The 26,154-nt window shown below is 39.9% G+C and overlaps 1 protein-coding gene across 2 annotated transcripts in view; it reads left to right on the forward strand.

Moving 5' to 3' along the window:
• The window catches only part of LOC117484472 (zinc transporter ZIP11-like), a 142,508-nt gene that overhangs the window by 22,931 nt on the left and 93,423 nt on the right, over nucleotides 1-26,154 (forward strand). For both annotated transcript variants that reach the window (XM_034132945.1, XM_034132946.1), the window contains exon 4: nucleotides 9,681-9,839. In XM_034132945.1, the coding sequence (XP_033988836.1) occupies nucleotides 9,681-9,839 (159 nt within the window). The remainder of the gene's footprint in view (nucleotides 1-9,680; nucleotides 9,840-26,154) is intronic.

Raw genomic sequence — 26,154 nt, forward strand, 5'->3', positions numbered from 1 at the left:
GAAAAAATCTGCCACTTCCTTACAGAGCCCCTCCTCCAACACACACGAACGCGCACATGACCAATGAGGGCACGAGATAAGTTTGTGCACAGATGGAAGGCTGACAGGCAGGTAGGCCATCCAGTTATTTTAGCCGGGCCGTCTCAGATGATTGGTCGTGCTTTTTACAGTACTACGGCTTCCACAGATGACATTTTTAATGGATTTTTTGTCAAAGCACTTCAGATATTCATTGCTATCGGGATGTTAAGAGCATTCCATGGAATATAACAAAAAGTGTATCTCGAGCCGGTTTCTCAAACTTACCTACCCCACCTTTAACTGAACAATAACAGCAGTTATTATCCAGTGGAAAGTCCTTACCTACTGGCCTAGTTAAATCAAACTTTTTTGAACTAGTTTTACACACCGTCTTATTTGACTTTCTCAGGACTTAAAACTGTTTTTTGCCCCCCCCCCACAAAGAAAGCAATATATATATATATATATATATATATATATACACAAATACAAGGTCATCATCTTAACAGTTTTTTATGATCATCCGTGAGCAGAGCATCAAGTTGGCATGCCTATAACAGGCTGAACGCGGTGATTACCATGTTGTTCAGCAAAACGCCTCACAAACTGACTGAGATCCAAAGCTTTAGTGTGTTTTGATTCAATGCTGAGTACAGCCAAACTTGACAGTCTCTTCTCTGTCATTGTAGACCGCAAATACCTCATTCCTTCTGTCTACTTGGGTCCGGATGCTTCTCGTTTTGCGCCGTCCCGTTCAAATGAAATTGCCGCCAATCATATTTCCACGCTCGCGCCAGGGAGGGGTTACAAGGCTCGCGTCTTGTGCTGCATTCACTTGCACTCGGACATTAGAGACTTTCTCTCATAAATGGCCGATGAGCCACAACTTTTCTTTCAAAACAAAGATACCAACTGGCGTGGCAGCTGGGGTAGCAAAGCTATTTTTTAGGGTGGCAGTTGCCACTCCATGCCACCCCGGTAGATCCGCCCCTGAATGTACTTAGTACTCTTGCAATCAATCAATGACTAAAAGGATTGCAGAACTATTACTTTACAATAAAACATCTAAAAACAATCTGATCATAACATCTGATGACTTAAACCTGCTCTATTTGGTCAGTTTTTTGCCTGTAAATATGGAAATCAAACATTACCAGGTGAGATAAAGTCAAATGTTACTAAATTAAATGTTGCCTAATGTGCATATCCCCCCCATGTTCTAAAAAAGGACTAAAAACATTCAATTTGTTTCCAGGTAAATCAGAATATTATGCTTAGTACCAAAACATTTTTGAATTTTGAGACCAGACTACCTTGCATCAAATCTTTAGTATCTCAGTTCCTTTTGTGGTACTCATCATAATTTGCATTTCTGCTGAAGGTAGCATCTCCAGGAAGGTCTTTGCTATTTTAAAAGATCTCTGTTTACATTAAAAAAAAAGCAGGAATATACTCACAGGCTTCCAACAAAGTCTGTAGCCTTCCAAAAAAGTGTATATTACTACTGTATATATAGATATTGATAAAATCATTATATGACTCCCTGCTGGTTTCTTATATTGACCTTTATGGCGTCTCCAAACTCAGCAGGACAGTCACTGATTGGAGGATTGATAGAGATGATGACTCTGAAGCGTTGTAGGATCAGAGGGTCCTCGAGAGCATTTTGAGATATTGTAGAGAGCATTTTTATAAGGACACAACTTTCCTTAAACAAGGTTATTTACACTTGAACAGTAATTATTTTTGTTTGTGTCAAAGAGGATAATGGCAAAAGTCCTAATGAATTTTCTGTCTTAAGAATGATGAATACCCAACGTTGCCTTATTGGTACCCTAAATCTATATAAATCGTAAAAGAACTGCAAAAACAACAAGAGTATTTGAAATCCATTTTGGCAGAATAATTAGTTATTGGAATTGTATGTTGTAGAAATAAATTGTGACGAAAACATCAGTCCTGAGGGTGGAGAAAAACACTGAAAATATTTTCTGAAATGGAAGTTTCAAAAGGCTTTGGCTGTATTTATTTGTATTTATTTTAAGGAATATAACTCACAATTGTCAAGCTCATTCTCAATGAGTGAACCTCCTGTAAATAAACCATGTTATTTATTATTCATATAATCAAGACAACCACATCACAAATGAATGCCCGAAACATGCTTTTCTCTGCGTACAGATTTTTTTTTGACAATTTAGCTTTCTTATTCGAGGTTAATGACATGGAACATTTATCAATTATGTTTGTGTCAAAGAGGAATAGATATTGGAAAAATTCTTGCTGAAACTCGTTGCAAATTGACCCAACGTGACCTTATTGGTATCCCAAATCTATATCATTCCTGAATAGCATGCTAAAAAAACAACAACAGTATTTGAAATCAATTTTCTCAGAATAATTAGCTATTGGATTGGACGCCACTCATAGCCGTTTGTGGCTGTCAATAAAGCAAGGTATTGCACTTGAAGGCTACAAACGTCTGTCAAAGCCCATGATGCATTCAAATGCCCCTCCAATGGGCCACTTTTTGGGTTTTATAATAGTTTAAAAACAGCGGTTGCTAACAAGTGTCTAAATGAGAAGAATAAACGTCATCACGCCCAACGTTAGCCGCGTTTAGCTTAGCGGTGGTGACGTGAAGTCATGAATGATTGTATCAGCAGTTCTTATTTTATTAATAGAATGCTTACCTGATTTATTTAAAATAGATTTAATTTTAGTCCAAAATTGCTTGGGATTCTTAAAGTCCGATGTGAGAGATTCTTTATAGTAGTTGGATTTAGCATTTCGGGTTTTGGTTTTTCTCAGATTTCGAAGATGCCTGTACACTTCCCAATCGGCTATAGTTCTTGAATGACGATATATCGACCATGCTTTATCCCTTTCCCTAAAGAGACGTTGACCTTTGACCTTAACCGTTCTCACAGGTGCATGTTTGTTCATGACATCAGTGAACTCTTTATGCAGAAAATCCCAAGCATCTTGTACGAAAGGTATTAGTTGAAATCTGTCCCAATTAAGGGCAACAACATCATTAATAAATAAATCAACATTACATTTTTTATATTGTCTAATTTTGACTAGTTTTGGAGGCAGTTTAATTAATTAGATTTTCCATATGCAATAAACAATTGAATGATCGCTGAAGCAATCAGACATGACACCAGCTTTTAAGATTCTGTCAGGGTGTGACACCAGTATCCAGTCAAGCAGAGATTGGGTTCTAAGAGTGATAAGAGTTGGCTCATTAATTCGCTGTTTAACATTTTGACTACTGAAACGTTTTTTCTCTCTATCAGATGATTTCTCCAACCAATTTTTGTTGAAGTCACCAAGCAAGATTATTTCATTTCCGCAAGAAATGGAGTTGATAGTGTCGATTATGTGGTTAAAAGACTCTGCAGGTGAAGAAGGTGGCCTATAGATGCTACCAATATTTAAACATTTATTTTCATGAAAAATAATTATAAGAAAAATGCATTCAAAATGTAGAGGCTCTATAGATGTAGCAATTAGCTCAGTCACAAGGTCAGAAGAAACATAAATAGCCACACCTCCGCCCCTGCTATCAGATCTGTGAAGCAAATCATTTGTGATTTGTAGTTCACTATTGGAAATGTTACTATTAAGCCAAGTTTCAGAGAGTGTGATGATTTTAGGTTTATGTAGGACAGGGGTGTCAAACTCAAATACACAGTGGGCCAAAATAAAAAAATGGGTACTAGTCGAGGGCCGGACTGGTTCAATGTTTATTGCAGAACTTATTGAAATGAACTTATTGCACATATTAAACCTGGAACTAACAAAGCTTAAATTATTGCCTATAAAAACAACATGAAACATTAAATAATCAGTTGCAGTCATTTCTTATGGCTCTATCTGCAGCCGAGTCATTTCTTATGATTACATTTTTCCACAGGCCAACAACAGCTTAAAAAAAACAATATCCCTCAAAGCAAAAACCAAACATGCCCTGTTGTCTCAAGAAAGAAAGTGCAGAAGGAAACATCCATTGAACTCAGTTTGCTGCTCTGTGATGCTAGTTCAAGCCAGATACTTGGCATCTCATCTTGGGTGCAAGTTCATCAATGTTTGGGGTCAGGCTCTGAGCGGAGGAGACCCTCAGGATTGAGTGAAGGTGTGCGTGCAATATACCGGCGGGCCAGATCTAATAGTAATTAAAAATTATCCTGCGGGCCGAAATTAAATCCACCAAGGGCCTGATTTGGCCCCCGGGCCTTGAGTTTGACACATGTGATGTAGGACAACCCGTGTGTGACTTCAAGAATAATGAATTAGTGTGTTCAAGATATCCAACTTTATTGATTTAAGAAATTCCTCCATGACTCTCCAATGTACATTTGGTAGATATACAGTGCAACAGTCCAGAGGAAGATCCTGTGTTTCGCTCTATATATCATGTATGGTTTGAGCTACCTTTGCTAGGGCCTGTAAATCTTATTTCTTCAGGCTAGGAAGAGTTGTAGTTCACTCAGGCAATTTCCTTCTTTTGCATACCCCTATGCATATACATCAGAATTCCAGCTCTGCATGTTAACGGGGATATTTCTAGGGCACAGTGCTCCATATTTCCGTCTTAAACTAGTCACATATGGATTATTGTTTGGCCCCGAGTCAAAAGAAGAACAGCAGTAATTGGGTGCTGGCATTTGTCTCAGACAGGTATTCCAATAGCCTTGAAACTCTGTTGAGACTTAATAAGCAAGACTGGAGATAGTGGATTTAACCTGGAGTGTATCAGCTGCCAACGCAAATGAAAGCAAGTCACCATAAAGGAAGGGCAAACAAATTAAACGGCTAATCAAATGGAGGAGGAATTCACAGGAAGGTAGTTCGAAGCAAATTGAAGTTTCCCCCAGGTGATCTCAAAAGCTTTAATTTTCTGTCCTTAATTAAATTCCTCAAATAAATTTAGTCAGACGCCTGAAATAAGGTCTGTGGTTAAGCTGAAAAGATTTGTTCTGCGACATAAAACATATCAGTAAATACCCCACTGGTGGATTTAAAAAACAGCGGTTGCTAACAAGTGTCTAAATGAGAAGAATAAACGTCATCACGCCAACATTAGCCGCGTTTAGCTTAGCGGTGGTGACGTGAATTAATGTCACCGTGCTGTAGGTCCTATATAGCCCAACATTAACCGCCTTTAGCTTAGCGGTGGTGACGTGAAGTCATGTGACCGTGCTGTAGTTCCTTTATAGCCCAACATTAGCCTCCTTTAGCTTAGCGGTGGTGATGTGAAGTCATGTGACCGTGCTGTAGTTCCCTTTTATAGCCCAACATTAGCCTCCTTTAGCTTAGCGGTGGTGATGTGAAGCCATGTGACCGTGCTGTAGTTCCTTTATAGCCCAACATTAGCCGCCTTTAGCTTAGCGGTGGTGATGTGAAGTCATGTGACCGTGCTGTAGTTCCTTTATAGCCCAACATTAGCCTCCTTTAGCTTAGCGGTGGTGATGTGAAGTCATGTGACCGTGCTGTAGTTCCTTTATAGCCCAACATTAGCCTCCTTTAGCTTAGCGGTGGTGATGTGAAGCCATGTGACCGTGCTGTAGTTCCTTTATAGCCCAACATTAGCCGCCTTTAGCTTAGCGGTGGTGAAGTCATGTGACCGTGCTGTAGTTCCTTTATAGCCCAACATTAGCCACCTTTAGCTTAGCGGTGGTGACGTGAAGTCATGTGACCGTGCTGTAGTTCCTTTATAGCCCAACATTAGCCTCCTTTAGCTTAGCGGTGGTGACGTGAAGTCATGTGACCGTGCTGTAGTTCCTTTATAGCCCAACATTAGCCACCTTTAGCTTAGCGGTGGTGACGTGAAGTCATGTGACCGTCCTGTAGTTCCTTTATAGCCCAACATTAGCCACCTTTAGCTTAGCGGTGGTGACGTGAAGTCATGTGACCGTGCTGTAGTTCTTTTATAGCCCAATATTAGCCTCCTTTAGCTTAGCGGTGGTGAAGTGAAGTCATTTGACCGTGCTGTAGTTCCTTTATAGCCCAACATTAGCTTTTTACATTAATATGTGGCAATTATCCTGCTGAATAAAACATGAATGTATAATGAATGTTTGTTATTTTCTGCAATAACCCAAAATCCAATGGAATAATCCCATTGCCTTTTTGAATAGCAGCCAGTAAGGGCTTTGTTTACTAGAAGCTGGGCTCAGAAATGAGATTCCTGTCTCCCGTTGGCCTCTTATTTCACATATTTGCATAATGGATGTGAGGTTCTCTGTAGGGTTAAGTGATCTGTTGTTCCTGGCAATTGGATTTAAAATATCTCAACCTGTGATTCCTCTCGGCCATTTGTAACTGTCAGCGGGTGAGATTGCCCATTTATGCTTTGAACCCTACAGTAAGCGCCCATATTTTCCTTTTTTTAAACCACATTGTATTAGCCTCACCATTCCTCTTGTCCTTGGAGCAAACAAAACAATAGCCTGTCGTGAAAAACCGTGCTGCGGACTGTGCTTAATTTCCATTTGTCTACTTTTCAGGCAATTAGAGGCTTTTAAGCAGATTTTTCAGTGTATTTGTAGACTACATATCAGTTACAGGAAAGAAAAATGGACCATCTTACATAATTAGATGTAAGTAGATTTAACATCATGCATTTTCTCCCACTTTTTTTTGCTTCCTTTGAAGTATTTGCAAAACACAAATAGTGCTTTAAAGTAAATAGTCTTCATTTATATTCGTTTACGTTTTTTTCTTCACCTCCGAGGCTTGGCAGTTTCCAGAGAAGTTTTTCAAAGTGTTCTTCTTATGTGTGCTCTGAATTGTTGTTCATTAAAGATTCAACGGCTCCCCACCTTCACTCAATTTGCACGAAAGTACTCGATGTTCTCCGGATTGTTCTTTAGACCACGCAGAGAGGGAGTACGTAGAAAAGTTGGTGAGGAAGATAAAAATAATCCCCTCAAGAATCCTTCTGTGTGATTATGGAGTAGGTGTTAGTGCAGGAAGGTATAGGTTGAGCAAATGACATGTAACCATGTATAGCGAGTATACAACTTTACCGGGAATCTCATAAGGCTGGAACCACTCCCTTCGTGGGTAATTGGAAGTGAAGTGAATACGTATAGAATGGAAACCAGCTCTCCAATTATTAACCAGGCTGCTGCTTTAGTGCCATAACGAAGCCTTTATAAACAGAGCTGCCCTTAAGTGGGTTCCAGCAGTGCGCTATAGAAGAATGAGTTAAGATGAAATTGCTGGAGGTGATGGAAAATGCACGAGGGGTCGTCAGGAGAAGTTTAATTTAATTGTACAAACGGGAACATATATTTCCTTTCTGTCTGCATAAGGTTGTTGAAAAGTCCAGCCTTGGAGGAAATACTGTCTGTTGATTGTGTATACGGAAACGATATTTCGATCTCTCTGTCTGTACATGATGAAAGATTGTCGCCAAGGCAGCAGAGCTCTGAATATAGCTATTGTCTCACACGCACGCACACACGCACGCACGCACGCGCGTTGTCTAACACGCTAACACAGTTCTGTATGCTGTTATGTTCAGTCATCATTCTTATGTTGAACATGAATACATTTACTTTGTAAGTAATTATGGGACGTATTTCTTCTTTCATAGCAATTTTCCTTCATACTTTCTCGCCGTGAAATAGGTCTTAAATTCTATTCAAAGTGGTCTTAATAAGTCTTACATTTGAGTTGGTGAAACCTGCAGGAACTCTGTATACTACAGGGTGTCCGCGGGGTCTTAAAAAGTATTAAAAGTTGATAAATCAAATTAGTGAAAATGAAGGCTATTAAAAAGTATTAAACGGCATTTCCCAAGGTATTACATTTTGTAGCTTGTTTTCAATAAGTATATAAATTGTCCAAAGAGGTTGTATTCTACAGTCTGCCTGAATGTAATCATTGCGTAGGTGTGTAGTGTGATTCTGTGTAGTTTATTTATGGCATCCGGTTGGATTTGACGTCATCTGAACAGGACATCGCACGCTCACTGCTTGATAGCGCGCGAAGGTCCGTTTACGCCGGTTGTTAAACAACATCGTTATGGGGAAATTCAAGTCTGCGTCCAAATGGTTGGAAGATAAGGAGGAAGGACAATCAATACTGTATATAGTAAATGTGAGGTAAAGTGTGTCGCCAATGTAACCGGTTAGAACTCAAAGTGGCGATGAGATCTTCAAATTTATGGAAAGGGTCTTAAAAAAGGTCTTAAAAGGTTTTACATTTGACTTCAGGATTCCTGCATATACCCTGTAAAATGCTAACTCATTCCCAGACTCATTCCTGCCCCACTTTATTTTACTTACTTTACATTCTCAGTTTTTATGTTCATTTCTTTCCAGCTTCACTTTTGATATCATTGCCCAACTTATTTCCCAGTGAAGGGATGACGATGCCAAAATAATTACAAATAAATACCGTTGACTTATCCTCCTATTGGGTATTCTAAGTTCCTTCTTCCACCTGTACAGTATAGTTGTGTTTCTCACATTTTCTTATTGCTATGTGCGGTGGCGATTCTAGAGTCTGTGGGGGCCCGAGGCAAAAATTCACTGGGGGCCCCTCGAACCAGCTTCCCCCCCCCCCCCCCCCCCCCCCCCCCCCCCCCCCCCCCCCCCTCCCCCAGAGCGGAGCAAGGCAACGAAACTTAAAATAAGAAGCAGAATTTTACGGCACGCTATGCACGGGGCCTCCTTGAGGGGCTTTCCCGACATGTTGTTGCAGGAAATTAAAGGTTGTGTCATGTTGTCGTTGCTGTGGACCTGGATCTTAATCTACCTTCTTTGGGGGCCCCCTTCTGGTCCGGGGCCCCAAGCAGTTTAAATACAATTTAAAGCAGCGTTAAAAAGTAGAACATATACAGTAGACCGTGAAGATAATGAATCTATAAACTCTGACAATAAAACACTATTGAAGGGCTTTAGACACAATATAAAGCGGGATATTATTTACATTAAGAGTGATGGGAATGGAATATTAAATACAAAATAAATGTATAATATACACTATATCCAGTCTCAACTCCCTGCAATCATGGCGAGGATGTGATTGCTGCCAGACTTTGGTGATTCAACTTCTAAACTTTAGAGTTTTTACATAATTCACAAGTTTTCCGCTCCCAAATATCCAGTTTCTGAGTTGCAATCATACTCTCTGTGTCTCTGACTAGATTTGCTTCTCGCAGTGCATCACTTCTGCAGCCTCCACTACTTTTAATTGGCAGGAGTGAACACACACTCTTTTATCCTGTGCTGATAGGTGTGTGTGTGTGAGTGTGTGTGTGTGTGTGTGAGGAGGAGGAGAGGAGCTGAACCCAATCAGACTCAAGATTGGCAGGAAGCTACTTTGAGTGATGAACAACAGACGCTGAAGATACACTGACATGGCACACCTATTGAAACATGCACACACGCACGCACACGCACACGCACACACATGCACTAACTCACGACAGTATTGCAGACTTTAAACCTTTAGTTTTGATGATTTACCAAATCAAAGGCGCCCTATTATGCTCATTTCAGGTTCTTTGTCAGATACAAAACATTTTTTTTTCATTAACATATTAAATGACATTTTATCTGTGTTTGAAGGTACACCTCTGCTATGATGGTTTCATCTTATCTAATTTCCCTATTTCTCTCTTTCCTCTCGTCTCTCAGGTGATGCTGGCTGCTTCTTATTGGTCGTTGCTGGCGCCGGCGATCGGCATGGCCGAGGATTCTGGGAAATACGGCTCGTTTGCCTTCGTCCCTGTGGCGGTGGGGTTCACACTCGGAGCGGCGTTCGTCTACTTCGCTGACCTCGCCATGCCCCTTCTGGTAGGAAACCTCTCACACACACAGTGTATTCTGCAGGGAAGAGTGTGTGTGTGTGTGTAGTGTGTGTTTGCAGTGGTGTGTGTGTGATGTATGCACAGGCACACAGTGACATAAAACAGACACGAACAATAACAGGAAACAGAATTAATGTTCACCTAAAAACTAGAGGAAATTGTCCGGCAGTCATCTCATTATTTTGAGCCAATTTAACCCAAATGGAGTGAGCACCGTTGCATCACCACTCATTTATTCATTAGTAACCACATGTTTAATTAGAAGAAACATGTTTTGCATTTTCATTTCTTTCTTACTAATTGTAGACGATGAAACTTATTAATTTTAAAGATCAAAACAAGCTTTTAATGAGTGAAAAATGACTTGAAAAGAACGCCAGATTCTGAACTTATAATTGGATGAATTAAGAAATCACCCACTGTTTTCTGTCAAAATGATCTCATGCTTTTCTACTTATAAACTCTAATTAGAGCGCGTCTCGAAATCCATATTTTTTCACAGATTTGATCGGGATAAGTCTAATCACATGATCCTTTTTATAAGAAACTTCCTCTGCAAATATTAGGCAATTAGAGATCCAGACACTATATGATTAACCAACATTAATTAAAAAGCTGTCATGGTGAATTATGGGTTCTTGTGTCGGATTGTCACATTGACTTCTACACATTTACACGAGTTAGAAAGACAGAAAGCTTGAGAAATAACCTGAGTTTGAAGCTTTTAACGAGGGTAGTGCTCTCGTTAATTTTTTACTTGATTGTCTGCGACTCTGGGGTGTTTTTTAATTCAAAGTTGTCCAAAAAACATCATAAGGCTCCAAAATCTACCATTTTCAATTTAGCATGGGCTGTAATTAATTAAAAGTTGACTCTTAGGCATGGCCTTTAGCATTGGACTTAATTTAGTTTCACTACAGCCCTCACATCTTCAGAATCACTGCCAATTAAGACTGGTTTACTTTAAAATAATACTGAACCAGTTGGACAAGGTCATTAGGCGCTTTCACACCGGAGTAATTTCCCGTTTAGTTCCGTTAGTGCCTGGAATTTTGCGTTCACACCAAAAAGATAACTTAGTTCAGAGAACTTTTACCCCAATTTCTAGTGCCTGCTAGAGAGGTGGGACTATCCTGGGGAGAAAAAAGTACCAATTTCTGATTGGCTGGGCGAATTGCAAACCACGCCCCGTAAAACTCTGAAATGTTTTTTGAAGCCGCCATTGTATTTGCTGGCATTAGCATTATTAGCATTAGCATTAGCCCCGCGCACCAACGGAGAGAGAATAACTTATGGCAACACAAAAAAAAACATGGGAGCGGTGGAGTGATGAGGAGGTGTCGGCGTTCTGGCGATTTACTCGGAAGGCTTCAGTAGAAGCTGCTGGGAGTCCCAGCAGCTTCTACTGAAGCCAGTCCCCAACTCCGGGGACTTCCGGCCGGCGACTCCGGGTGGCAGTATACGCCGTGAAGTTGTTTGCGGCCTGCCAGTAAACCCAAAGCAGAAGAAGAAGAAGTGACGTCAGCGGCTTCATTTGCGTAATCTTCCCTCAGGGAATTTATTCCGGTGTGAACGCGATCTGCTCTTTAGTTCCATGGGGATACTAAGTGCTGGGTACTAAGTACGGCAAAGTACTTGGTGTGAAAGCGGCTATTATTATTTCAGCAGGAGTTTTGAAGCCGAACAGATGAGCTTTTTAACAGTCTCCTAATTTTTTAATTCTTCCATGGGTTTAATTCACAAGTTCTCCAAGTCCCTTTTTAATCTCGATTCTCGGAGGTGTTTTTTTAATTTGAAAGAAGCCCTATTAGGCTTTCTTTGAGTTTGGGAAATGGACACAGAGAGACAGAAATGGGCAGAAAGAGACAGAAAATGGGCAGAAAGAGACGGAAAGAGACAAGTAATGGATACAGTAATGGATGGAGAAAGACATAACAAGGACATAGAGACAAAAAATGGACTAGAACAGACAGCAGTGGACAGTGAGAGACAGACATGTAAATAAAGAGATGGAAATGGATAAAGAAACAAAGACAGAAATGGACAGAGAGACAGAAATGGGCGGAGAGAGATGGAAATCAACAGAGGAAGACAGAAATGGGCAGGGGTAAAGACAGAAATTGACACAAAGAGACAGAAATGGATGGAGGGAAAGACAGCAATTGACAGATGGAGGCAAAAAGAAAAGGACAGAAAATTGAGATAGAGACAGAGAAATGGACAAAATATGGACATAGAGACAGAGAAATGGACATGAAGAGACAGAGAAATGGACATGAAGAGACAGAGAAATGGACATAGAGACAGAGAAATGGACATGAAGAGACAGAGAAATGGACATGGAGACAGAGAAATTGACAAAACATGGACATGGAGACAGAGAAATGGACATAGAGACAGAGAAATGGACATAGAGACAGAGAAATTGACAAAACATGGACATGGAGACAGAGAAATGGACATAGAGACAGAGAAATGGACATAGAGACAGAGAAATGGACATGAAGAGACAGAGAAATGGACATAGAGACAGAGAAATGGACATGAAGAGACAGAGAAATGGACATGGAGACAGAGAAATGGACATGGAGACAGAGAAATGGACATAGAGACAGAGAAATGGACATGAAGAGACAGAGAAATGGACATAGAGACAGAGAAATGGACATGAAGAGACAGAGAAATGGACATGGAGACAGAGAAATGGACATGGAGACAGAGAAATGGACATAGAGACAGAGAAATGGACATAGAGACAGAGAAATGGACATGAAGAGACAGAGAAATGGACATGAAGAGACAGAGAAATGGACATGAAGAGACAGAGAAATGGACATAGAGACAGAGAAATGGACATGAAGAGACAGAGAAACAGACAGGAAGAGACAGAGAAACGGACATGAAGAGACAGAGAAATGGACATAGAGACAGAGAAATGGACATAGACAGAGAAATGGACGAAGAGAAATGGACATAGAGACAGAGAAATGGACATGAAGAGACAGAGAAATGGACATAGAGACAGAGAAATGGACATGAAGAGACAGAGAAATGGACATGAAGAGACAGAGAAATAGACATAGAGACAGAGAAATGGACATAGAGACAGAGAAATGGACGAAGAGAAATGGACATAGAGACAGAGAAATGGACATGAAGAGACAGAGAAATGGACATAGAGACAGAGAAATGGACATGAAGAGACAGAGAAATGGACATGAAGAGACAGAGAAATGGACATGAAGAGACAGAGAAATGGACATAGAGACAGAGAAATGGACATGAAGAGACAGAGAAATGGACAGGAAGAGACAGAGAAATGGACATAGAGACAGAGAAATGGACATAGAGACAGAGAAATGGACAAGAGACAGAGAAATGGACAGAGAGACAGAGAAATGGACATAGAGACAGAGAAATGGACAAGAGACAGAGAAATGGACAGAGAGACAGAGAAATGGACATGAAGAGACAGAGAAATGGACATGAAGAGACAGAGAAATGGACAGGAAGAGACAGAGAAATGGACATAGAGACAGAGAAATGGACAGGAAGAGACAGAGAAATGGACAGAACATGGACATAGAGACAGAGAAGTGGACATAGAGACAGAGAAACGGACATAGAGACAGAGAAACGGACAGGAAGAGACAGAGAAATGGACATAGAGACAGAGAAACGGACATAGAGACAGAGAAGTGGACATAGAGACAGAGAAATGGACATAGAGACAGAGAAACGGACAGGAAGAGACAGAGAAATGGACATAGAGACAGAGAAACGGACATAGAGACAGAGAAACGGACAGGAAGAGACAGAGAAATGGACATAGAGACAGAGAAACGGACAGGAAGAGACAGAGAAATGGACATAGAGACAGAGAAATGGACATAGAGACAGAGAAACGGACAGGAAGAGACAGAGAAATGGACATAGAGACAGAGAAACGGACAGGAAGAGACAGAGAAATGGACATAGAGACAGAGAAACGGACATAGAGACAGAGAAACGGACAGGAAGAGACAGAGAAATGGACATGAAGAGACAGAGAAATGGACATAGAGACAGAGAAATGGACATAGAGACAGAGAAATGGACATGAAGAGACAGAGAAATGGACATAGAGACAGAGAAACAGACAGGAAGAGACAGAGAAACAGACAGGAAGAGACAGCGATGAACTGAGACAGACGTAAATGTGATGCAGCCACTAGAGTCAGAGCATCAGAGAACAGCTGTTGCCTTAAGCTCTTGAAATCACACCATAACGGCAGCGATGACACAAATTAGATCTGAAGGAGCGGCCAAAACATGGCTGCCGTTCACACTCGTACAAGATGACACACACTCTTATAAATACACCCTGAGGAGGATGTAGAGTGAAGCAAGACGATGATACATCCCATCTATACGGACCTAAACAAGCTGGTGCACACGCATGAAAGAAAGCAGGGTTTACCTTTACTGCTCTGATTCAAATTCTGTCCATTTCTCTCTCTCTCTCTTTGGACATTTCTGTCTTTTTGTGTCCATTTCTGTCTCTCCTTGTCCAATGTATATCTCTGTCTTTCTCTCTCTTTGTTTCTGTCTCTCTCCTTCCATTTCTCAAACCCAAAAAAGCACAATATGGCTTCTTTGAAAATTAAATAAATACCTCAGAGTCCAAGAGAATTGGGATCAAAGAGAAACTGGATGACTTGTGTATTAAAACATTTATTTTTATAAATTACAGCACATGCTAAATTGCAAACGGTAGATTTTGGAGGCTGATTATGATGTTTTTTGGACAACATATCATTATAGCCTGAGGGTGTTCGTTTCAAAACAACGAGAGCTCTGAGAGACTGGGATATTAAATCCAGGGTAGGTTATTCTCTGTCGAAGTTAAATCCCTTTACTTAACTTTTGAGGAATACCTCTGCAACAAGTCTGTTTACGACCAAGTCTGAAAACGATATTTGTACATTGTTCTGCTTCCTGTGTACTTTACCACATGGATAATTTCAATCAGATAAGCAAAGAAAGGGCAAATTGCACTCACCTGCAAGACTTAATTTGCATTTGTATCGCTTTTGTATGATTAGCAGAATTTCTTTTGGGGATTGGACCTTGAGAAACGGTTGCAAGTGATGCGAAAATCTATTTTAAATTGGCCCGTCGGAGTTGGATAATTTCAGCAATACGTAGTTTTTGTACTGATTGTACCTTTTGATTAGATGTAACTGTATTGTCTTTACACAGAGAACAAGCACCAAGACAACGAGATGCAGATGTGGTTAGCGATGTAACCAAAAATGAATTCACTTTTTACTACAAAATCTGGATACCATTTCTATCTTCTATATAGTCCTTTTCCTACTGAACTGTCCCCAGATTGAAATACTTTATTTCCATTGTCTTATTTTGGGTATTGGCTTGTAATTGTCAGTTATAATGGCAGATAAGGACTTAACCTCGCCTTACCCTTGATGCAATCTTGTTTTCTTGACCCAGTTCCTTAATAACAAGCGTTCATAACTGGTGGGGCAAAATAGGACATGTTTTTAATTAAATACATTATAAAAAGACCAAAAAAGAAGCACTCTCTGGTCTGCAAAAACACAAGCCGCTCACTAACTGTTGCATATTAGGTCTGCTTAGCCTTTAGAGCAGGGGTGTCAAACTCAAGGCCCTGGGGCCAAATCCGGCCCGCCACTTCATTTGATGTGGCCCACAAGAGCTTGCAAAGAATATAATCAGTTTATTATAAGGTTACGGGCCGCTTTACAGGAGCACGTTGCCCATAAACTACATGTCCCACAATGCATCTCATTTTGTGAGATGCGCACTGAAGAGACTTGCAACTATTTGCCCTAGTCTTCTGCTTTCAGACGTAGTTAATTATGAAGTTATTACCCTAGATAATAATCCAATGCAGAGGAAATATTGTAAAATAATACATTATTTCATATATATTATATATATTTATCTATGTATATTTATATAGTCTTAAAGTTACCACCGGCCTTTTGAGTGCAACCATAATTCTAATGTGGCCCGCGATGAAATTGAGTTTGACACCCCTGCTTTAGAGGTAGCCATTACGATGTAACCCAGTCTTTAACTGCACTCTGCTGATAATCTGGAGCAGAAGGGATGCTCTGAAAAGAGATCTGAGTCAGTACTGATGGGCAAACAAGCCGGTCTTGAAGCATTCGGGGTTTCCCGCCAATTGTGTCAAATGGGTTTCATTTCTCAAGGCTTTAAGACTTCACTGCTAGTCAGAAGGATTTAGAGAAATGTGTTGAAATCTGGGCAATAGCATGGTGTGCAGGTTAACAGACATTTAGTAACATTTTTAAACGTTTTCTAAAGGCATTATTTCTTACATTTTAAAGAAGGGTTGACTAAGTGTTCGCGATTCAAGGCCATCTCACCCAAGAGAAAATAATGAATACAATGTCTTAAATGAAATAAATTAGGTATGTTATTAGTGAGTTGTTCTTGCATAATGTCCACCATCTAGTCTCATAAATAATGGGGAGTTGTTCGCCACATGTTTAATAACCCTAAATAGTAAGCACCCATTCATTAGAAGTCCAGAAACTTGGTAAGGACAAGTCTTGAAATGCATGTTTAATAGTTTCCATAATTACTTCTCTTCATTCTAGTTGCTTGTCCAAACTCTCCTGTTTGAATCGTATCTCCTCTTGGTATCAGTCTACCAAATACAGTTGTACTTCCTGAATATTGAGACTACTTCTTCTGTATTTGATATATTTTCATTCACTCTTGCTTCCATTGGATCAATACTTTCTTGGTGTCCTTTGCCTCAACATTGCTGAGACTCGATGCTTTTTTGTTAGCTATAATTGGATAATTGTTGGTTCATATCCTAAGTGTGAAGAAGGTGTGGGAACATACTTCACCGTTTCATTGACGTTCGCTTTGTTTGCGAGCTAGCTGATGAATAACTTCACAACTGTTTTTCTTTGCTCACATTCTTGTGTTTTTATCCTTAAAGTGGACGTATCATGCTATATTTGAATAATATAGTGTAGGGCCATACCTATATAAGGCATATTTATACTTTTTTTTTTTCAAAATACCAAACAGATCATGCATTTTAGCCATGCCTCATTTCGCTCAATTTGACATTTTTTAGCTCTGTTTTAGCAAGGGCTGATTCTGTGAGAACAGCACCATCTACAGGCCTGGCATATGTACTACAGCGTCTCCAGCGCTTTCGAACGGCAATGGCCGTGGCTGTCTCCTCCTGATTGGTGGAGTTGGCCCAATAGCCGTAGCGCCACCGTCCTGACGTCAGGACAGTGTTCAAATCTGAATCAGTTTTTATCAGATCCGTTGCAGCCTCTTTTTTAGAGATTTGGGTATGGAGGAAAATAGAGAGGGTTGTGTTTTCTGACACTTGGTGAGTTCCCTGGAACACCGGGGACACATATTCATGTAGAAAAGACGTACCAAAGTGCATTTTGCATGATAGGTCCCCTTTAAGGTCCCCTATTATACTGTTTCTCATCAATATATCACAGGTCTCAGATATATCCAGAGCCTGTCTCTGATTGGCTGAAACACCAAACAGATAATTGCAGCATTACCCATAATCCCCTCTGTTTCAGCCCTGTTTCAAAAGTGCTGATTCTCTGTCTGTTACTTTAGATGAAAATAAGGAGCCACTCATCCCTTGAATGTCATTTATTTTAGTTTAAATTCTGACTACATTACTCATCCTCTCGCTTTTAGTTTTATCTTCTAGTTATTTTACAGCACGCTTTCTTTAGATTTCTCCACATTTTCCACCTTCTTCTTCCTCCATCTTCCACTTCTTCTGCCCTTTCCATTCCTTGGTGCCATGGTGACAGTCGTGTTTAAAAAAAAATAAAACGTCAAGCTGTTATAATAGCACGAAATCAACCGGGACCATAGGGGGGTCTTCCACACACAGCGGGGGGTCATCAGTGTTTGGACAGCTGCTGGTGCCACTTTTACTGGCTCCTTAACAAACACTGGAACTGAATGGGAAGAACGAATGCAGAAGGAAGATGGGAGGGAGGGAGAAAGATTGAAAGAGATATGATAACGGACACAAGAGAAGCTGAGAGAGGGAAAACTCCCAGCTTGGTGATGAAAAAACCAAGTTACCATGACACTGTGTAATGGCTCCAATAAGACATTTTATCACCACCACAATTCCCCTCTTTCTTCCCACACGTCTATCTGTTCGTACAAGAAGGACATCTAAAGGGCAAAACAATGTCCTTGAAACTGTAGATTGAGTTTTGTATTGGAACCATGTGATGCAAGTTAACCCTTTAATGGTTTATGTATCCTATAGTCATTTTAAAGGCTGTGTCCATGTGTAAAATGGTTGTAATAACTGTGCAATAAGGGTATAATTTGGGTGTTATATGGGTATAATATGGGTGTAATACAGGTGTAATAGTGTTGTAACATGGGTGTAATAACTGTGTAAAATGGTAGTAATATGGGTATAATAAGGGTGTTATATAGGTGTAATATAGGTATAATAAGGGTGTTATATAGGTGTAATATGAGTGCAATAACAGTGTAACATGGGTGTAATAGCTGTGTAAAATGGTAGTAATATGGGTATAATAATGGTGTTATAATGGTAGTAATATGGGTATAATAAGGGTGTAATATGGGTATAATGGTGTAATATGGGTATAATAAGGGTGTTATATAGGTGTAATATGAGTGCAATAACAGTGTAACATGGGTGTAATAGCTGTGTAAAATGGTAGTAATATGGGTATAATAATGGTAGTAATATGGGTATAATAAGGGTGTTATATAGGTGTAATATGAGTACAATAACAGTGTAACATGGGTGTAATCATGGGTGTAGCTTTGGTATAATATGGGTGTAATACAGGTGTAATAATGATGTAATACGGGTGTAATTACGGTTTAATAGGGGGTGTATGATGGTGTAATATGGGTTCTAATAACATTGTAATATAGGCCTAGATGTAATGTAGAAAATGGCAATCAATTAATTTGACATTAGGGTGGTCCTTCAAATTGAAAGTGGGAAAGTCTAAGCTTCAAACTCTCCTGGTGAATGTTTTCCTCAATCTGACAACATGTACCCTAGACTTTTCAACTTTCAATTTTAAGAACCACCCTACGTGAGGCTGAACTTCAAGGTTGATGAGAGGGGGGTAAATGTTGCTGGGATTTGAATAAAATTCACCAGGAGACTTTTCTTGACTCGAATTCCGGTGGTTGGAGCTTAAAATAAATCAATTCGAAAATGTACATGGCTCTAAGGACCACCCTATTTTACATATCATATGTATGAGATTTCCCAAACAACAACAACAACAACATCTGAATATGAGCTGGAATATTGGAAGCCATTCTCACCTGGCAATGTAATTGTTCAGCAATTGGTTCAAGTACGAGAAGATAACAAGAGATGCACAGTGTAGCAAACAATCTGTCCTCATCATATCTGCTCTCATAGATTCATAGAAAACAATGAGGGTAATTTCACTTCATGGTAATCTGCACAATGCACCCACTTATCCTCAATACTGTAGGGCCTTGTTTAGTTCAGTCATTATAAAGACCAGCTTCTCTAAGTAGGGACATTATACTCTTGTATATAAATGGTGCAGGTTGATAACACAGCAAATATGTTCCCATGTTTTTCCATTGATTTATTTTTATAATGGTGTTCATATAACATGAACTCCCACCATGTTCTGTCTCTCTTACATTTATAATAAATCAAACCCCAATAAACAATTGTGAGAGACGTACTTATTACATGTTAGACGCTTTTATCCAAAGTGACTTACATACTCAATACTGTGGACAATCCCCACAGGAGCAATTTGGGGTGAAGTGTCTGGAGGCTGTGGCTCAGTGGGTAGTGTGCTGGACTCAGTGGATAGTGTGCTGGACTCAGTGGATAGTGTGCTGGACTTGGAATCAGGGGGTAGCAAGTTCGAGTCCCACTGCAGTCAGCTTGTCGTTGTGTCCCTGAGACACTTCACCACAAATTGCTCCTGTGGGGATTGTCCACAGTACTGAATGTATGTAAGTCGCTTTGGATAAAAGCGTCTAACAAATGACATGTAATGTAATGTGTCTTGCCCAGGGACACAACGACATGCTGACTGCAGTGGGGTTTGAACCCTTATCCCAACACCAAGGCTCTATCCACTGCGCCACACGCCACACACTTATGAACATACAGAGTGTTATAGTTATGGATACAGTATGCGGCTCTTCTTTAGCTGTCGTATTGCACCCTTACTGTATTTGATCTCATAGTGTTGCTTTTAGCTGCAGTATGAAGGGTTTTTGAGTGAAAAAATCGCTTTGAAAAACACTTTCCACTATACCTTCTTTGCATGCATTTTGCAGGCTTAACATATTAGGAGGATTAGGAAGAAGGAGACACTTTTTTGTATTAATCCCCTAGGGGAAATGGTAGTTCTGTCTGCTATTAAATATACATATTATAATGCACACTCCTTCAAAGGATCTTTTCATATTAGGACTAAAAACATATTTACATAAAAGCATGCAGCACTACTTTGCTGAAATAGAGTCCAGAGCCTCTTTCAAGAAGAGATTGAAGGGCCATCTACTAATGAGCATGTACCCGTGTGAGCTGTGAACCCTAATTGAATTGTATCTCATGCTTCGTACTGGTGGGTGTCTTGTGCACTCATCCTTGGCTGAGATTGATGTTGAAAGTGGATGAGATTGTTGATGTCAGGATTTATGTCTTGAATGTTGTTGTATTGTTTTAAGTGTCGGACCCCAGGAAGAGTATCTTTTCTCAAGAGCAAAAGCTAATCCTAAATAAACAGAAACATCAGATTGGGACTAGCACCTTGCAGAGTGATTTCACATTATGAACATACAGAGTATTATAGACCTGGACCTGCAGCTCTTCTTGGCTGTACAGAGCTTCATGGTGAGTTTCAGCTCATTGCACCTCTCAAAGTGCTGTTTTTTAGCCCGTATGAAGCGTTTTTGAGTGAAAAATCTCTTTTAAAAAAAACACTTTCCACTATCTTCTTTGCATGGTCTTGCAGGTTTAACATATTAAAAGATGAAGACCCTTTATTTATCCCAAAGTGGAAATGTAGTTGTTCCGTCTGCTATTAAATAAACATATTGCTATGCACACTCCTTCACAGGAACTATACACATTAGGACTAAAACACATATTTATATATGCAAAAGCATGCATCAGATTGGGACTAGCACCCTTCGGTTCCCAAGCAAAGTCCCTATAGAACAGGGGTGTCAAACTCAATTTCATCACGGGCCACATCAGCATTATGGTTGCACTCAAAGGGCCGGTTGTAACTTTAAGACTATATCATTAATTAATATAACTTCATAATTAACTACGTCTGAAAGCAGAAGTCTAGAGCAAATAATTGCAAGTCTCTTCAGTAAGAATGTCACAATATGATTTTAAAAGAAAAGCCACATTCTGGAAAAACATTGATTGTGACATTTTGAAAAAGAGAAGTGACATTTTGAAAAAAATATCTATTTATGAGGAAAAAGGCTAATTCTAAGAAAAAAGGCATATTTGGACAAAAAAAAAGTCAAATTCTGAGAAAAAGTCAAATTTGAGATGCATTGTGGGACATGTCGTTTATGGGCAACGTGCTTCTGTAAATCTGCATGTAACCGTATAATAAACATATTATATTCTTTGCAAGCTCTTGTGGGGCCGCATGAAATGAAGTCGCGGGCCGGATTTGGCCCCCGGGCCTTGAGTTTGACACCCCTGCTATAGAATGACCGACTGACTGATTTAATATGTATTCTATCTTTTATTTACATACAGAGCTAGTGTGTGGTATTACGGGGCATATACTAGCAAAACATGTCAATGTAACTATGTTTTCACTCGTGTAAAATAATCACCTGAAATCGACCATTGTGTGTTTTTTGTCGGCTAATGAGCTGCTATATCTCGACATATGGAGCAGGATGTCTTCATAGAGTCATGTTGCACCAGTAGCTCAGAACAGACGAACCAAACTGTTAAAGGAACCTCAATCTAAAATACTCTGACATCTACAAAGCTACTCTACTGGGACACTTAACCCAGGGGGGGGAAGTCATGGCTCTGACAATTAGAGATGTCCCGATCCGATCACGTGATCAGGGATCGGATCCGATCACGTGATTTTCAAAAGATCGGAATCGGGAGAATATATACGGTATATATATATTTTTTTTATAAAATATTTTTATTATTTTATTTAATGTTACAAAACAAAAATGACCATGTTCACGTCTTAAAGTCATCCTGAGGCCTCAGTTTTGGTTTAAAATTACACAACATCATGTATGTGTTGCTTCTTTTGGGCTTGTTTTCATAGACCTGGTTGCTTATTTCTCTCAAATCTGGCAACAGAGTGGGCGCAGTGTCTAATAGTAGCAGTAAGCTAACAAGAGGCTACGTTCAGCTGGTGCCTCGGGAGTCGGGACAGAGAAAATGTCAGGAGTTTGGAAGTATTATAAAATTGAAAGCGAAGGCAGTGTAACAGCCAGATGCAATGTTTGCAAGGCGGAGGTTCCGCGTGGTGGAAAGAACAGAGCTACGTTCAACACGACCAATCTAATACAAACACCAACAACAACACGACGAGTACACAGCGGCCACTCAGGTAACGGCACTGAAACAACCGACACTTTCAGAGACTTTTAAAAGGAAAGAGAATCGGGACATCCCTACTGACAATTTTACTTTACTTGTGGAAAACTAATCTGGATCTGGTCTCAAGAGCACTCGACTTTGCAAACAATTATCAGGAAGAGGATACCAATTTAGGAGAGGACAGATGATAAGAGGCAAAGCTATTGCAGGTTTAAGTGTTTTTTTAGGAAGCTATTTCTTTGGAAGGACAGATGGAGAAAGAGATAGAAATAGTGGATGCTGGGGAGAAAATTGAACGAATTAACGAAACGGTGAGTTCCACTTATCTAACTTCAATGGATGGAGTGTGTCGGACTTTACACTTGGTGGGTGTATTGCTGAGGAACCAATGAAGTGTGGAGTTGTGTGTGTGTGTGTGTGTGTGTGTGAAGTTTTTTGGATCAGTGGTTCTTGAGAAGGCCAGTAAATCACTACACTGGATCTATTCAAACTCTCACTCCTCAGATAATATGCGTGAAGATTGCCGGAGTGTCGGCTCGCACTCGATTTGAAACACAGTGCTATTTCCTCACCTTATTATCCCTCTGTAGCCCACTACCATCGCCATAACAACAAATAGTGATCGGGGGAAGTGTTGCATCTTGTTATACAGTATTATATCACCAGGTCTGAGTTTCCCATCCACACTTTACCGGAGATACTTATCCAAACGGACAGCAGTACAATGACCAGAGCACGGCAAACACATGACATCTTTACTGTTTACCATGTCTGCTGAATGGAGGTCTCACAGCAGTGAAGGACTGGGATGGTTCGTCATGGTTACCAAGGAAGAAAGACTCAACCGTTTAACTTGACACATCGACTTAAACCAACAGAATGTTTGTTTTTTTTCCAGAAGCTTTTAAACTTTGCTACATTTTAATCGCTTGCTTTAACTGCACAGGTGAAGACAATGAAGTTCATACAAGAGATACAGAACAAGAACATATAGATTTAAGCATTTTGTGCCATAGCAGAAGGTAGTTATCTTGTTGTAAAGGTCCTTGTAGATTTAAACATGCATGTTCTTCATGTGATTTGTAAAGACCTCTGAATCTGTATTTACCACCAATCAAAAAGGGGTGCTGCCATGACGTAGAGCAGGGGCGTCAAACTCAAATACACAGTGGGCCAAAATAAAAAAATGGGTACTAGTCGAGGGCCGGACTGGTTCAATGTTTATAGCAACACTTATTGAAATGAACTTATTGAAATGAACTTATTGAAATGAACTTATTGCACATATTAAACCTGGAACTAACAAAGCTTAAATGATTGCCTATAAAAACAACATTAAACATTAAATAATCAGTGCATCTGAGTCATTTCTTATGATTACATTTTCCCACAGGCACAGCTTCAAAAAATCTATTTCCCTCAAAGCAAAAACCAAACATGCCCTGTTGTCTCAAGAAAGAAAGTGCAGAAGGAAACATCCATGTAAACTCAGTGTGCTGCTCTGTGATGCTAGTTCAAGCCAGATACTTGGCTTCTCATCTTGGGTGCAAGGTCATCAATGTTTGGGCTCAGGCTCTGAGCTGAGGAGACCCTCAGGATTGAGTTAAGGTGTGCGTGCAATATACCGGCCGGCCAGATCTAATAGTAATTAAAAAATTATCCTGCAGGCCGAAATTAAATCCACCAAGGGCCTGATTTGGCCCCCGGGCCTTGAGATTGACACATGTGACGTAGAGGGAAAGTACCTGGATGGGTTGCTCTCATCTTTGCTAAAATGTGTTGTTTACCAATGTATTTTTCTATCTTTTCGACTGATGCATCACTTATTTCAATTACCTAGGAAGAAATTACAAAACCGTGTTTTTTTTTTACAAATTGTGAGTCATTCCCTATTCAATCGTCAGGCAGGCGACTCTAGGACTGTTGTCTCTCCTTCCTTGCTTCTCTAACATCAGGACACTCATTTCTCTATTCTCATATCAGCTGGTCAGCAGGACTCCATAACTGAGGCCAGGGTCCGTGCTGAGTCGAGAAAATGTGTAGTCAAACCATCGGACCATGCAGTTCAGAGAGAGGCTTTCTTTATCTGCCAGGTCCAGAGTGTGTGTAGTCGCCCATGTCATTATACTGTATTATATACTGTGTGTTGGACAAATGTGTTCAAATCCTTAGCAAGAGCATGTTTGTGATTGGTGAGGAAGTTATTATTTGAGGCCCATTGAAGCACGTCTGGCTTAAATGGAAGAAAAGCCATCTGGGAAACTGTCAATAAACACACTGTTTGTTGGGTTGTTTCACACATCATTTGGAAACAAATGCTGGACAAACATTGCCCACATTTACTTTTCCTTAATTCTTAATCTGACAATACACTATCAGCCTCACGATGAGCTAGTTTTATTACATCCCTTGGCATCCATAATTGGATATAATCAGCTTCTTTATGGCACGCTGTTATATGGATGCATAATGAAGCAATTATGGTTGCTGTTGTGTTTTTTTTTAACCCCTCTAGCTGTGATTGACACACCCTTTCAACCGTGTTACGTTGCACTGAGCTTTGATTGATAGAGATGATCTGAGACAGGGGAATTTAATCAAGCAACATCTTTGTTTTCTGCCCTTTTTGCATCTTTTAGTGATGGAGCATGGTTAGTGTTCTTTATGTGAGGGAATATATGTCTGTCTTGGGTATTTTAATATGTTACAGAACATACAACAAATGATGTATTTTTTCTAGTCTGGTATTTGAAGATTTCCACAGAAAGGTCAGAGCTTGTTTTACGTGAGGGTAATTTTTTAAAACCCGTCTTCTTGTTCTTCTGTTTCTTGAAGATTTATTTTGTGTTCAATATTGAACATGTAAAAGGGAGACAGGAAGTGAGAGAAATATGATGCAACAATTGCCCCCATTGACTTTGCAATTGCACCATCTCCAAAATTGGTCTCTCGTTCTGTCTGAACACACTTTTAGGTTGGTAGACCATTTCACCATTAAGCCCAACAACAACATCTGCTCTGTGACAACCCTCTTCTTTTTTCGGGGGATTGGTGAAGCATAAAGAAACATGTATAGGTTATATATAATGCAAAAGTTGTCAATGCTAAGGTTCGGGGCCATTACACAAAGTAGTGTTCTGATGAAAAGGGTAAAAAGTAAGCATTTCAAAAGACAAGGTGTTAGATTGGAAGGTGGTTTGTGTAGAAGTCCAACGTCTGTGCCCTGTAACAGATTTGAAATTATATTCTGTACCATTATTAACAATCTTTCTCTAAAAATAGAGCCTGTTATTGTATATATTGCTTAAAAAGGCCATATTATGCTCTTTGGGGTTCAAGGTTCAAGGCTTTTATTTGTCACACGTACATAGCTACTAGGGCTGTCCCGAATACCATTTTTCGGGCTCCGGATATTCGGTAGTAATGAGCAGCGAATATTCGGCCTGCGCGGGGGGGGGGGTGGGGGTGGGTGGTGCGTAGTAATCAGCAGCGAACCGCTTCAACACGTGTATTTCGGTTTATTCACGGCATTCATTTAGTTATTCTACAGTATTGTTGTTTTATAGTTATTTGTTAATGTATAACCCAATTTGTGTTCTTTGAAATTGAAAAGGATATTGCATTGTGTTTGTTA

The sequence above is a fragment of the Trematomus bernacchii genome, unplaced genomic scaffold, assembly GCF_902827165.1.
Source record: "Trematomus bernacchii unplaced genomic scaffold, fTreBer1.1, whole genome shotgun sequence".
In the NCBI taxonomy this organism is placed as follows: domain Eukaryota; kingdom Metazoa; phylum Chordata; class Actinopteri; order Perciformes; family Nototheniidae; genus Trematomus; species Trematomus bernacchii.